The sequence below is a fragment of the Idiotropiscis lumnitzeri genome, chromosome 15 (assembly GCF_059441095.1).
Source record: "Idiotropiscis lumnitzeri isolate Australia: NSW breed Sydney's pygmy pipehorse chromosome 15, RoL_Ilum_1.0, whole genome shotgun sequence".
NCBI classification, from domain to species: domain Eukaryota; kingdom Metazoa; phylum Chordata; class Actinopteri; order Syngnathiformes; family Syngnathidae; genus Idiotropiscis; species Idiotropiscis lumnitzeri.
In genome coordinates, this window is record NC_142405.1 from 4624787 (window position 1) to 4640276 (window position 15490).

The window sequence follows — 15490 nt, forward strand, 5'->3', positions numbered from 1 at the left end:
AGTCAGGACGTGGGAGGTGTACGATCCAACAAGATAAAACCCAGACTAAAACACAAAACAACAACAACAAAAAAAACTCCAAGACAGTGCGAGATAAATTAATTTAATAATTTTAGTGTTTTTAGTGTAACATGAATTGAACCAAGTGGACGTTTGTTTTCACGGCAGGTCGCACGGTTGGATGGCGTGCCGCCGGTCGTACGCGGTGTCGTCGCTCTCCTCGCCATCGCTGGGTTCGCCCAGAACACGCTCCCGTTCTCGCTCTTCCTCCTCCTCCGTCTCGCTCTCTCGATGCAGGCGGTCACGGTCCCGGTAGCAGCGAGGCAGTGCGGGGAGCTAAGGGACCACACACACACGCAAGTTATGATGTTAACTGATTATTACATCACACTTTTAAATGTCGCATACTTATTTACGGCATATGTGCAACCATCGACTCATTATTCTATCCACCAACCTACCCATTTCTGGACCTATACTATGCAATATGTTCACTTGACGACGATAGGTCTCGAGCAATCTACCCAACTAGAAATCTATCCACCTACCTATCTACTTTTTTGGTATCTATCCAGCCTACCTACCAACAATTGAGCTACCAAACTATTTATCAGTAAGAACTCATCTATGTATCTTAACTAACCTACCTACCTACCTACCAACAATCCAGCTACCCTTATAAACTAAAATCTATCGGATTGCTACCAATCAAACAAATTAGCTACTCACCCACCCGACGACCTGCATACCCTTCTTACATACGCACCCAATCATTTAGAGTCATCCCTAAGGAGCACAAAGCATGCTGGTACCTGGTTGTCGTGGCTGGGCAGGGCGCAGTAGCCCGGCTCCGTCCTGCAGAGGAGGCGAGGCGAGTGGGCGCGGAAAGGCCGAGGGGAGTGGGAGTGGGAGCACACGGAACGCGGGGAAGGCGAACGGATAGAGCGCGGCGACGGGGAACGGATAGAACGGGAAGGCGAGTAGGTGACCGAGTGGGACTGGGACAGGATGTGGCCGTGGTGGTTTTGCTTGGGAGGGCGGGGCGAACGGGGGGGCAGCTCGGGGGGCTTGAGCGGGTCCACCAGGTCCATCTCGGTGAGGATGGGAGGCGGCGGGATGAAATCCAGTTCCTCCTCCACCGGGAGGATTTGCATTTCGGCCGCATCTATCTCCTGGAGCTCCGCTTTGGACAAGTGGTCCACAATGCCGGCCCCGAACGAGTCGCCCACAACGTTGATGGAGGTGCGCATCCGGTCACTGAGTGGTAGAGGGTGAGGTCAGAAGTAATTCTCGAGTCTTAACCTTCAAATGTCAGTCCCAAGTTACTGTGGCAAAAATCAAGTCGGTGGAGTACCTCCTCAAATTTTAAAGACAAGTCATTACTTGGGTAAGGCATCTCATAAGTCAAGTCATCCAGTCTTGCTTAGTCACATTGCGCTCTATATCTCCACATGTATTTCCCGTGTTAAGAACACAAAGCGCTAAATCCCTTCAGACTCACAGCAGCCAGTCGACGGCGATGAGCAGACTGATGTCCTGCGTGGGCAGGCCCACGGCCGTCAAGATCAGCAGCATGGTGACCAATCCGGCGCTCGGAATGCTGGCCGCTCCCACGCTGGCCAGGGTGGCCGTCATGCTGGCATGACAAAGGACAACCGCGTCAAGGACATGTGTCAGTTTTTAGATCCGAAAGAACTTGAGCCCATTCGGGAAGTAGACGTATGATTATTTGTGTGGCCGCTGAAGAGAGCCTCGTTGTCAGCCATGAGTGCGCGCAAGTATAAACAAGCAAAAACAGACCTGCTCGCGATATTCAAAGACGGCGAGTACGTCTTGATTTTAAAATTTTTTTGTAGCCTCTTTTGAAGCATCTTTGGCAATTTTAGCATTTTTTTTCTTCAGTGTCTGCTGACACATTTCTAGACAACCAACCTGATACATCCGCAAAGACGATAGTCGGCAATGCGTCGAATTTTTTACGAGCGTCTCTCGACCACAATAGACAATACAGTATTTAGAGGTTCGACTCTGGCGGTCAAGCTGTCTTTAATCAAATACTTGCACACACACTGGGAATCATTTGTCAGGGCGACTGTGACCCCAGACGAAAGCTTGCCATCATTCTGAGGAATGAACAAGTCGACCGGTCATATGTTGATCTGCACGCATCGGAACCGGACGAGCCGCCGAGTTGCGCTTTTCCCAAAGGACTTGTGAGTCAACGTGACCCAGAGCCATCATGGGGGATTTGAACTTTGGCGACATGAAAGCGGGCCGTTTTGAAAAAGCCACTTAACTGCAGACAGATGCGGCAGCTAGTAAAATGTTGGTATTATTACACCATGCTAGGCCGACAAACCACAGACAACAAAGCGCACACAGAAAAGAAATGCTCGTCAGCAAGTGCAAGTCGGTTGGAACAGACAAGACCTCCGCCAGGAATCGATTATGGGCAAATGGGAAACACACACACACACACACACACACACGCACACAACATCCAAAGAGCGCTGCTAGGATCCGAAGCAAAACAAGAAGGGAAACTTCAGATAATTGACTTTGCCACATGGCTACACATCGTAGTACAGTACTTTGGAATGTATTCCTTCTGCCACGGAGCTTACATTGTTATTGGCGTAACTTTGTTTTGCACAACATTTCTCATTTCAATCCCATTAAGAGAACCCACACATGAATGAAATACAGTATGATGAAAGGCTTTCAGGGTTGTGTGCTGTTTTTTTTTTGTTCTTTTTTTTAATGTCACAGCATTATAAATTGTATTGTGAATCAAACAAGAAGTATAATTTATTATTTATAGTCAAATCATCTCATTAAACATTTGCTTTTATGCTTTTAACCAGAAGAGAATCATGAACATGGACTTATTAATCACAATTAATTTTGTAAAATTTATTTGACATTGCAACTTTATTTATATAGCGTATTACAATTGAATTAATTTAAGTATTGCATATCTTTAAAATTATTGCATTACTGTTATTTAATTGTCAATTTTTGTATCCAATTTAATTAAAGCATGTTTTTATTTCATTATTTTATTTAAAATACGTCAATTTGAAATAATGTCTTGGTTTCATCAATTAATCGAAAAAATTAACTGACAGATAAATCAATTGTTAAAAAAATAGTGAGATTTTTGGAGCCTGACCTGACAGTGACAATCTGGCCGCCATCCAGCGTGATGTCGTTCATCTGCGCGATAAAGATGGCCGCCACGGCCTCGTAGAGCGCCGTACCGTCCATGTTGATGGTGGCGCCGATGGGCAGGACGAAGCGGGTCACGCGCTTGTCGATCTTCAGGTTCTCCTCCAGGCAGCGGAACGTCACTGGCAAGGTCCCAGCGCTAAACATTGACACAACGGACATGAAATAGGCAGACGGGTGGTGACATGCAGAGGTGAGACAGACGGCAGAAGACGGGACGCTGAGGTTGGCATGGAGACCAAATAATGCGGAAAGGTGAGCGGGCCTCATCCGGACAGCTGGTCCGGGCTACGCCGGCCATCCCGCGCGTGTATTAGAGGAATTTGATTCCCGGGTGGGCTGAAGCTGGACTCGTAATGTCATTAAGAAAGAAACCTTGATAGGATTTCCCATTTGGACTCAAGTCATGTGGAAAAATAACGGTTATTTGGCATTTGGAGCTACTGGACTCTCTTTGTATCGGCACCGTTTATCCTGTTTTTTATAATTATTTGGTCAAAATGCACAAAAACATGGGTTATTCTTAAAAGAAAAATCTCATTTACAATAAATCCATGAACCAAATAATTAATTACATGTTTTAAGAACATCAAAATGAGCAAAATAACACACATTTATCATTACAAAAATCACATGCATTTTAAATTTATAAATTAAATAATTAAATATCACAATTATGTGAAATTTAGCTAATGAAGTAAAAAAAATCAAATTGATTTACCAAAATAAGCCTAATAAACTTTTATTTTTCTTTTTCTTAATGTAGCTGACCTACGAAACACTTTATTGCATCCGTCTCACCTACTAGCCGTGCCCAGCGCGGTGATCCATGCTTGGAAGATGCCCGAGTAGAAGGTGAAGGGGCTCTTGCGGGTGATGCCGAAAAAGATGGCGGGTAGGATGAGGGCCCCGTGTATCGCCAGGCCCACTATGACGGTCACCATGTACATGCCCAGCTGCCGCGCCACCAACTCCAGGTTCCCGATGGCGGCGATCTTGCCCGCGATCAGCGAGGCAATGCCCACTGGGGAATACCTGCAAAAAATTAAATTCAACTGTCAGCCAAGAAAGCCCAGCTAGGCAGTGCATAAATGCCTTTACTTTATGCTGTTAGAGTCCACTTGCAGTGGGACCAAGTTTGGGAGTGACCCACCAGATGGAGCTGTGACAGCCATCTGCCACCTAACAGGTCTGAAGTGACACATAACAGATTATCTGTTGAGCTTTGGCGGAAGTCTCAACTCTGCATTCCGGTTGAAAAAACACACTAGTATTCAACGCGGCATGGCATCAATTATCATTTCAACCGACAGCGCAGATTCCCGTCCAGTTGCTTATTCACTCCCGACAGGTCAGCTGCATTTTCGCCGTCGGCGTCCAATGGCGGTGGTTTTTCCGAAGTGTGTCGCATGCACGCTTGATGGATGTCTTCCGCATAGAATGCATGTCTTTGTATACACTGGTCTCTGTGTTTAGCTGCTGGCTAATGTGTTTACACAGCGCGAGTGATGCGAACATGCACGCTTCCACTGGTCACCAGCTGCACATGGACCCCCCCCCCCCCTTCATCGCCCACCGCAGTTGAGCCACTCCACTCCGACTTGCCGTGTTGCTCGTTTTCTTTGTGTTGCTCCGATGTCATTGCTGGATCTCAGTGGTGGGAAGCAACGAAGCACAAATACACAGTAGTGACTTGCAGTAGCTGAAGTCACTCCGTCACCAGTTTGTATATTTTGTGTGCGAACACATCCTTAATTAAACATCTTGGTACGAAGGAAGTGAGTTGAGGCGCTTCATGCAGTTTCTTATCACCTTCTTTGTGGCATCTACAAGCAATTATAGTCTTTGCTGGGGGGCGTCAATTAAGTGCGGATTTTTTACACAAGTAGAGACCTATTTGTAATCCTGCTTAAGTAGGGTGTGAGTACTTTTGCTGCCTCTACTGGGTGGTTACATTGTGAAGATGTTCCACGCCGTCCCCCGAGGGAGAAGTCAACATTGTTCCTACTCCCCGAGCATGTGTGCATACCACAGAGTCCAAGATCCCATCTGTCCACGTCCTTCACGCAGAACCACCCCCCCAACCCCGTTGATGCCGCGTTCCCACAGTGCGTCCAGTGTGCGAGTTCATCCCTTGCCTTCTCCGTCACTGTCAGCAGCCGCCATGTGCGCTATCTCCAGCATGTCAAAATAACGCAGACGCTGACCCAATGTGAGCGAAAGCAGAAATGTTTTGCAAAAGTGGCGTCAGGATGACCAATGTGCAAAAATACTTTAATTGACACATTTTTACTGTCGAACGTAATAAAAACACACGTCTATTCTAGGGCTAAGTGTGGATTTCTCGAAAATGTTTTATTTCGTGGATGCATCTCAAGTTTATTGTGCAAGCTCTCTTTTTTTTTAAAAGCTTTACTCTGACAAAATCACGTTTTATCATACGCCAATGATATTGCAAGTGCAAGTATTGGTTCGGCCCTAAAAAGAGTAAGAGGATGAAAGCAAGACACTGACCACATGATCATGGACACCATGGTCATGATGATCTCGTTGAGGATGTTGAAGAAGTCGCACATGACTTTGCCGCGTTCGCCCATCCTGCCCATGCAGATGCCGAAGGTGATGAAGAAGCCGATCAAGCCTGAAGCAACACGCAATAACACAATCAATCAATGGAAGACATATTATGAGAAACAGTTTAAAAAGAAATCAATGCCTACATTGGAAGTGACAAGAACTCAACTGATAGACTCTTTCTAAAACAAAGATCTCAACAATCATTTTAAAATCATGACTCATAAATAAATGGAAATCATTTGAAATAAAGATCCCAAATCTATAAGACACAGTGGCTTCACATTGTTTTGAGTTTGTTTACTAGGACCTAGTCAAAACTGAGAGGTTGAAAAAAAAGAAAAGAAAAAAAAGTTATCCAGAACGTAACTTGGTATGTAAGTAGTTAAAGTTGGAGTAACGATATTATATAAAATATAGTAGACTATAGTGGTACTCTCACCGAGAACGTTCATGCCCCATTTGTATTCTAATTTCTTTCTGCTGACGACGATCGGTTCCGTTTGGTTTGCGGCCGCCACCGCCGCCTGTTTCAACACCGTCTGGACCTTTAGTCACACAGTTTGACGAGAGTTACAATCGACATCACCAGAACGTGAACACACAGACCGAGGCAGCCAAGTGACCTGCTGGAAGCACGCCTGCACCAAGTTCTCTGGAAAGAGGTTGCGGATGAGGTCCAGGAAGGCGTCCAGACTGCTGACTTCCTGGTTCTTAGGTGATGAGGAGACAGAGGTGCCGCCCCTGAGCTTGGGGTTTCCGGGGTGGATGCTGAGCACCAGGATGACGCCCAGGATGGCGGCGATGATGGTGGTGCTCATGTAGTAGACCATGGCTCGGCTGCCCATCCTGCCGCTGGAGCGAGCGTCCAGACCGGCAAGACCTGAAACACATTGCATCATTTCTAGTTTTCTCCTGTCGGGAAAATGTGGAGCTGGCCCTCCCCGCTGAATTTTTGAAACATATTATTGGACTGCAATTGTGGTAACACAGTGACAAGTTTTTATTTGATAGTATTTAAGAAAAAGTTCAAGACCATGCAGTACGATGCATTTTATTTGTCAGTTAGAGGCGTTAATCGGAACTGGTGCCGCCTCTGCCTCAATTTGAGCCGTGAAATCTGCCGTATTAGTCGGAACGAAGGGTAAACTGACCTGTGATGAGGCTGGAGATGATGAGGGGCAGGATGAGCATCTTGAGCATCCTCATGAGGATCTCTCCGGGAAAGGAGACCATGGTGAGGGCTGAGCTGTCCGTCACCCTCATGTAGCGCAGCAGCGTGCCCAGAACTGCTCCCATCACCACACCTGACACACCACCACAACAACACAGTATTAGCATTATTATATGAACTCATGCAATGGGACCGACAAAAGTATCGGGAGCAGCGCTCAATGAATGAATGGATAAATCAGGGGTTAGATGACAGCTTTCAGTTGTCTCTGAAGCTGACACTGGAGAGGTAAGGGAGGTGGAGTGTATTGCCCGAGGACACAACGACATGACTTGGACAGAGCAGGATTCGAACAGCCTCCTCAATAGGGACGTGGAGCAAAGCATCGAAAATTCGTCCAATGGCGCTTTCTGAACGGTTATTTTATTATTACTATTTATTTATTTTTATAACAGCTGTTGAACTTTACCAAGACAGCAATATTGTGACATTAGCTTTAGCACCGTTTCGGCCACTTAACGAAACGACAACAAATTAAGCGAAGAGCTCGGACAGATTTGTCGTGAACGTAACACGACTTGAATCTTTCTTTCCAAATGACATATCAGGTGCACGGTTGTAGATTACGACTTTGTTTGCCAACATCTCTGTGAGGCATATCAATTCTCGCTTCTAGTAACAAGATAAACATCCTGCCTTTGACACATACCCATAACGGTGAGGCCCAGCAGGAGGTTGTGGGTGTTGCGACTGCAATGGCCGGCGTCTTTGTAGCCCACCTCGGTGCTGTCATCTTGCCGTCTTTCCTCTCCTGCCTTGGGCTTGCTGGCATTGGACTGGTTGACTCTGGCCTGGTTCGTCATCCTGCCTGTGGACACAGAGAGAAGGAGAAATGTGAAAATTACAGCCATATATGAGATATACTGTACCTTCGCATCAGTGGGTGGCACGCATCAAAATGGTTGCCATCTGGTATGCTGCACAGGTGACAGTTATTTAAAGTTTCAATTTCATATATCTGATATTTGTAGACTTATTGTGATTTTTTTTTCGTCTTGCTCGCAAAATATCGCAATATCATATCACAAAAAACAGATTAGACGAAACATCGACAGCGAGTCTTTGGAGTGCGTCTTCCAAATTTCTGAGCCAGAAGCTGTATGATATGACCTTACTTGGATTAAGAGGGCACAGCATCTACACCGCTTCCTGAAAACGAATGCCCTACCAAATAGCTCCAGATGGTCCCCAAACACCACACGAGAGCGGTCGTTCTCTCCTTGAAAAAGTTAACATCGAAAACGTGTGGCCCTCTGAATGACAAATCCCTCCCAGCAGGTCACCTGTTCAAATAAACAAATATCCTAGGGAGTTTGTATGAATATAGAAACACTAACTTCACATCTCAGTAACCTGAGCAAATATCCACCTTGACAATCATTTACGGTGGCGGAGACATGATATTTTACAAAATGACAAGAAAGTAGAAATGCCAGAAAAAAAAATGACCATATTACCAAAGGACACCACAACCCCATAACAATAATTAGCTAGCTAATTTACTTTTCAAATCCGCTTATGTTATTATAAGCTAATTATGGGAGTAAGTGTTTCGTCAAACCGGGTAAGGGTTCGGCTTCTCCTCTGTTCTCTCGATTCAATTCCCACGCCTACTATACGGCATCATAGACAATAGAATTTGTCATCTGCAAGCATTTTTAGATATGAAACGTCTTATTTTAATTTCCGTGGTTCAACGCAGGATTGTTACAGAACCCATTTCCCTCCCAACATTCTCACGGCCTCCAACGCAACAAAAGCTCTGATTGTGAGCGCGTCCCATGTCTGTATTTCAGACTCCCACTACCTCATGTAAACACATCTGGAGGACGCCGCCAGCCAAGTCGACGTCAGATTGCCGACCGTCCCTCTTTCCAAACAGATTAGAACGCAACAGACAGGACAATCACAGACACAAAAACTGCGTTACCTGTCGACCTCGAGCGCTCCTCCTCCTCTTCCGACCCCCGCCACTCGACGTGATGCCCGGAGACGGAGAACGTCCCGTCCAGTTTGGACGGCGGGCATGTAATCCTCCCGTCGAATGTGCAGGAGTAGCGGGGAGGGGAGGAGGCTCCTCTGATGTAGTCTTCACAAATCCTCTTTTCGATCCTTATGTCATTCTTTGCTGCGATATTGTTTGCCGGACAGCGGGGTTATGAAGAGGTGGCACGGGAGGAACATCAGATTTTAGCGTCCCTAGCGGGTTTAATACTTTTTCTGAACGAAACTATGTGGGAACTCACCAAACGTTTGACTTTGTGGTGTCAAGTAAACAAATTATAATTTTTTTTTTTTTTTTTTTTACACGTTATTAACTAATTTCATGAAAATACCTTGAAAACAAATCTATAAACTCTCTTCAACGCTCAACTATCGGAAAAGTGTCGTAAAACGCCGGGCCCCCCATCACTTTGCATGGACGGCTGGCGCTGGTGACGTGACCTTCAATTTCCATCAATGACAATGTACTAAAGTGGCATTTATTTATTTATTTTTTTTTAGCATTAGCAAACGTGACCTCCAAGATGGCACTTTTAACATTTCCTGGTGATTTTAGAGCTGTAAATTCCGCCTAATAACGGTGAAATTCAGTTTTTACAGTCATCAGTCATACCTGCGCAACATAAAACACATTTTGGATCAGCTCCAACATAAGCTGCCTTCTTGTACATAGTGAATGTGCAGACGTAAACACCCTTACATAAAAGCTGAACTGTCGACCTCTTGTTTGATATCCATCTTTTCCCGTAAAACGCAAATGTTTTCAAACTTCCCTCACTGTTTCAACACAGCTCAAAGCTTGCTGTCCCAATGCTGGAGAACAAAAGGAGAATCGAGACAATCTGGAGGGTGGTGGTTTTGACGACTAAACTACAAGGACATTTTTAAAGACGTCAACCTGTTCCGCAAATCGTTTAGCTTCCCCAACAGGCAGATGATTTGCCGCTCCAGGAAATGTCGGAGCAGTTACAAGGTGAAGCCTCAACGGCCTCAGAGGAACCCGGAAAGCCTCTAGCCTAACCCTATTATTTTTTTTTTTTGCTTGAAAAGTACTTAATTACACTTTATGGGACCACGGGAAACAGATGCTGATCAGAGGATGAGAGTAACAGGAGAACGAGGCAGAGCACTGGGCTCGTTGCATCACGTTTCAGCTTAGCGCGGCTAGTAAAAAAAGCAGGAGTCGCGGCGGTCAAAGAGTTCAGAGTGCCGCCGGACCGGCCGGCTTCTAGTAAATCCTGGATGTCAGCGCTGAGGCCGAAATCGCACAGGTGGTTGTCCTCAGCTGCCAGGTAGGCCGCCGGGAAATCCCTTCAAAGAGACGTTTGTGGAGCGAGCTTCGGGACAATGAAACACAAAACGAGATCATAGCGGAGTGAAGACGCAAGAACCTGAACGACTGTCACTTACGTGGCATTATTAAGTCGGCCCGAATGGAAGTGAACTTTAAAGACGTAAACACTTTCGTCTGGCAGATCCGAGTGATCTGGGTCGAGCGAACACACCTGGATAACGAGGTAGATGACAGCATGCTGAAAGACCAGGATGAAAAAATAAATACCGAGAGGCTGAAGGGGGGAAGCAGAGTGGTTTTTGACCCGGGTTTGGAATTTTGTGACGTGGGCGAAAGGAAATTCCCCAAAGCTTCAGTAAGACTGCTCAAGATCACAACAGTCTACGTAAACACTTCCAAATGCGTGACGACGGCGACGGCGGCGACAAGTGGGACGGCCACGCGTGACAACCGTCACAATTCCAATCTGGGATGGCGGGCGTTGTACTTAGGACATAACTTGTTAATCGCCACCGTTTCCACGACAACAGGCGATGACAGTGCAGGATAATCCCTCACCACCGCGCGCGGCCTTTGATTACTGTAATCGAGCTCGAGTTGCCGGTGATGATGACGTCAACTTTACACTCTATCGGGTAAACGGCGAGAGTTATAAAGAACACGTTAAATCACTCACTTTCTCAGAGCAGGATTCCATTAATTATTAATAATTACCTCCCCTAATTATGCTTTAATCTGCCAGATTCAGATTCCCATATGAAAAAATATATTATTTTCCCACCTCAAATATATTCTCATTTGCATTTTGGTGACAGGCTGATGATGTCATCCTGTAATAATCAAGCAAAATCTGCTCTGTGAAAGCTGGGTGACAATGTCAGAAGTTCATGTCGGGGGAGCGCTGCACACATGAATGGAACAACAAATGAGCATTGTGTAAATACATATTGGACTCCCGAAGTAGTAGTAGTCGGGCGTGTGTGTGCATGTGTGTGAGTGTGCGTCTGTGTGTGTCCCAGGGGATTACTTGCAACAGTTGATTGTTTGGTGTGAGCTTTGCAAAGGGATGGATATATAATCCAATCCCCAAGCCACCACCGCCCCTCCATCCCCCCCGCCCCCCCGCCATGGTGGAAGATTCAATACAAAACGCTGCTGACATGTCCCGGTTGACTTGAAACGGGGCGCTCCACGAAAAGCAGAACTTTGTCCATTGAGCGTTCATATGGTGGCTATGTGAAGCGCTTTTTGGCACACCATTAGGTACAGCAAGTATGACTGCAAAGGTTTGCATTTCTGTCTTTGGTAGACAAAGTGAAGGAAAGAATAAACCCAGACATTTTTTTTTCTTGAAATGGAAGTATAATAATAATAATAATAATAATTTCAATAATCTTGAATGTTCATCTGTCAAAATCAGTCAAAAGTGTTGGTGAAAGTGATTTTTTATTTGACCTATGTTGCGACAAACGTGAAATATGTGAGTTCTGTTTGAAGATGTATTCATTTAATCGAAACACTCTGTATTATACGTAATGGAGAAGGATCAGAGTTCAGCGCTCATTATTAGGATGATAACAAATGTGAAGACTAAATTTATGGGTCAATGCCAACTGCTCTTCACTTAATCATCCTTAGATATAAGAACACCGTTCAAATGAAAATATCCATAAATATATATATCTTTAAGAATAGGGATTCTTTTTTAATTGATGGATTTTCCATTTGTAGCTTCTGTACATTCCTTTTACTGTATGTTCCAGTCAACGCATGACTTGACTAGAATGGTGGGGAAAAAAAGAAATGAAAATATGTACAAGAAATATAAGCAAAATTGTGAGTAACCCGTTCTCTATGTGTGTGTGTGTGTGTGTAGCCCTTCCCCTCCCCGGGAAGATAATCTCCGTGTATTAATCTGTCGTTTGAACTCCTTAAGCACAGTCCGTCAATCACATCTGCTCTCGTCACCCTTGCAAAGATCGGCTATTTATAAACCATGTCTTCGTTTTTCTTCATTTGATTTTGGCTGTGTCGCCCCCTTCACGCATGCACACACGCACACTCGAGGCGCATCGGGAGATCAATCAGCTCACAAGAAAGCCCGCTTCCTCGTTCAGCCACCAGGTGCCTTTACGACTATTTAATAAATTATGATAATATGATATGATAATTATGATCAATAAGAGAACCTTTCTTCGTCCCACATTGGGGAAATTGCAGACATTTTGTCAACTTTACCTTTGACCGTGAAAACTACAAGTTACATTTGCCTTTTACCAGACAAATTACTAGGAAGAGACACGCTTTACAGGGCAAACTAAACGAAACTAAACATAATCTCCACCTTGAATGAGATAACCAACATGTCAACTTCACCTTTTCCAGTTTAACTTCACCTTCTTCTGGGTAAACTACTACTGGCTTAACTAACCGCAAACTTGACTATCTAGAGGACTAACTGCTCGTGAAGGTTATCACCTGTCAGGTAAATTTTGAGTAACTTCATCTGCTCCCTTGCAAGCCACTCCACAAACTGCACCACCTACCACATAAAACACAAATCTAGTCAACTTTATCCCCTATTCAGGATATAAATGTCACCTTTGACCGGTTAAAATATTAGTTAAATTCACATTCTTCCTGGGATCTACTGTCTTTACTTGTTAATCTACTACTAAACTTGACCTTCAACTAGTTGAATTTCAACTTCTACTTGTTACACTACGATTAAACTTTACATCCTATCTGGGAAACCACACCTTTGCGCAAATAAACAACTAGTCACCTTTAACCAGGTAAAGGACGACGAAACTATGAGTAAAGGATCCCTTTCTATCACGCAAACCAATAATAAATATCACATTTACCTGGTATAACATTTGTAAACTCCACTTTTACTGGGTAAATGTCGAGTAAAATTCACTGTTTAGTTGATAAACCACTCAGAAACTTCGCCTTCTACCCCGTCAAACAGTCAGAAACATCTTTACTACTGGGTAAACTGCTAGTAAAAAACTCCTTTCTTCTAGGTTAACTAATAGTTAACTTTGTAACCAGGTAAACCAATTGTTGATTAAAAAAAGAGAAAAACAAAAAAATAGAAATTGATATTTCACGGGTGACCCTCAATAATTAATACAATGACAAAAAAAGAAGGAGAAGCAGCAGGATTTGGTTGAAAGATGGCAGTGGGCGTCGGGTGAGGCGGAAACGGAATCCGGAAACTTACCTGCTGAGCGACGCTGTCTCCCGTCCGACAAGAGAGAGGCATCGGGAGATGAAGAGGACGGATGTGGTGATGACGGTAGAGGCAAAGTCACAGTCTTTGCGTCATCTGAGAAAATTTGCAGATTATACGCAACGACAGCTTGCTGCTCGGGAGTAAACCCCATCAGCGAGCCCCAATCCCTCCCCGCCTCATCCGGCGCCACCGCAATCCCTCCGAGCGTCACTCACCTCCTCGCTACGGCAGGTCACTCGCCGGGCGCTGATCAGGGAAAAGATTCGTAAGGCTGCGTGCAGAAAAGAAAGGACTTTTTAGGACAGAAAAAGCGGATTTACCCTCCCGTCCACAGGAGGGCAGCGTGAGTCTGCTCAGCAGCGACAGTTTCAATTTGACAGGTTCTTTCATTATGGCCCCAGTAGTTTTTCATTCCTGCTGATGTCAATGAGACTTTTGTCCCCAATGGAAATAATCTCCCTCTTTCCCATTCTCATGTATAAATATAACATTAAGACTAGTGTAAAAAGAAGTTAAGCACAGTTGGTACCTTCCACACAGGACAGCAAGCGGGGAAAAAGTCATCTTAGACGGGCAGTGTGAAAGGAACATTATACTACCTTCGATGGCAGAAAAATGCCGGGTCGACTTCCATACTTTCATTGGTACCTTGAGAAAACTTCAGAGGGCAGAGAAATGAAAATTTCCAGGTGGACTTGTTCCCTCAATTGAGTGTCAGTGGCGTTTAAATGCATTTAAAAAGGCGGAATAATGCAGGCTGTGTTAAAAGGGGCTCGAGTCCCACAGGAGTGGCAGATGGACACGGTGAGGAACGTGAACAAGCGGGCCGTACTGAGTCCATTGTAGCTCTGAAAATCAATCCGCGGCTAATTGCCCGAGCCGTGCGAAAACAAAGTCTGCGTGTGAAACGCGATCCGTCCGTGTGTTGTACGGCGAGTAAAGCGGAACATTTTGCCTGTGGCGAGACAAGGAGGTGTTAAGCATGCGACTAGATGATTAACTACGGACACATCCCAGTGAAAGCCGTCCTGGATGGATGGCGTCCTGCAACGAGACACCGGCGAGGATTGGCGGCGCTAGCGAGGTGGCCTGCAAGGCGAGAGGGCCCGCGATGGCGCCCGCTGGCCCTCGCCAGTCTGCTCCCAAGCAACGCCTGCTTCTCATTAAGCCAATTAGCAAAGCCTGAGTCGTCCCAAACGAGGCCTCCGCTGGGCCGACCGCTCCAGTTCCCGCCCGGGCCGCTTTTTCCCCAAGGTGAACATTCCAAGCGCTAATTTCAGATTCGCACAGGACCGACTTGTAGCCGCATGTGTTGTTTGTTTGTCAGTCTATGCGTGTGAGTGTGCGTGCATACAGTACTTGTGTCGTTCCTCTCTTTGACCTTATACAAAGCTGTCAAGCTCACGATACGGCATTAGCAGGATACTCTGCCAACAACTCCGCTAATGTGATAATGTTTTGGCAGAAAACCAACAATGATACAAAAACAAGACCGTTTACCAAGACGTGGGAAAGCTACAATGTCAACATTTCAGGTATGTATATCATAGTGAAAACGATACCTTACATCGCAATAGTATGTTGAAAGAAATCTTTTTTTTTAATTATTGGTAGCTTCACAACATACTAATAGGTCAAAATGGTAACAAAATACTTCAGATGCTTGAGGCTTGTGAATTTGTTTAGGATCGCAAGTGGAAGTGAAACGGTAGATTGCGATATCCGATGAAGGGTCAGAAAGTCTGACAACACATTCAAGAAAACCTTTGATGGAAATGAGCAGTTTTATCAACTGGACAAAATTGTTGTCGAAACGAATAAACCTTATGGAAACTTTGGTCAGTTCTGGTCACGATGCTGTTTTTTTTTTCTTCTTCTGGCATCGTCGGGCAAGAGCCCATTTCTGATTCCAATC

General features: G+C 45.1%; 1 protein-coding gene across 2 annotated transcripts; it reads right to left on the reverse strand.

Moving 5' to 3' along the window:
* Window positions 1–87: 87 nt before the first annotated feature.
* Window positions 88–9177, reverse strand: slc1a9 (solute carrier family 1 member 9). Of its 2 annotated transcripts, none has more exons than XM_088316497.1 (11): window positions 8967–9177; window positions 7686–7844; window positions 6957–7109; window positions 6429–6685; window positions 6245–6350; window positions 5743–5869; window positions 4030–4263; window positions 3173–3367; window positions 1502–1636; window positions 813–1257; window positions 88–336 (listed from the first exon to the last, which is right to left on the reverse strand). In XM_088316497.1, the coding sequence occupies exons 2-11, from the start codon at window positions 7837–7839 to the stop codon at window positions 160–162; spliced, it is 1983 nt and encodes a 660-aa protein (XP_088172623.1). In that variant the 5' UTR covers window positions 7840–7844; window positions 8967–9177; the 3' UTR covers window positions 88–159. The 2 variants fall into 2 exon arrangements, with proteins under 2 accessions (XP_088172623.1, XP_088172622.1); XM_088316496.1 differs by lacking the exon at window positions 8967–9177 and adding an exon at window positions 8152–8958.
* Window positions 9178–15490: the final 6313 nt, after the last annotated feature.

Coding starts and splice junctions, on each gene's coding strand:
- slc1a9 (XM_088316496.1), bottom strand. CDS start 8,173: ATGCTGTGCCCTCTTAATCCAA. Junction 7,110..7,685: donor GCTGGGCCTCACCGTTATGG/GTATGTGTCAAA, acceptor GTGGTGTGTCAG/GTGTGGTGATGGGAGCAGTT. Junction 4,264..5,742: donor ATGGTGTCCATGATCATGTG/GTCAGTGTCTTG, acceptor AATTTTTTGCAG/GTATTCCCCAGTGGGCATTG.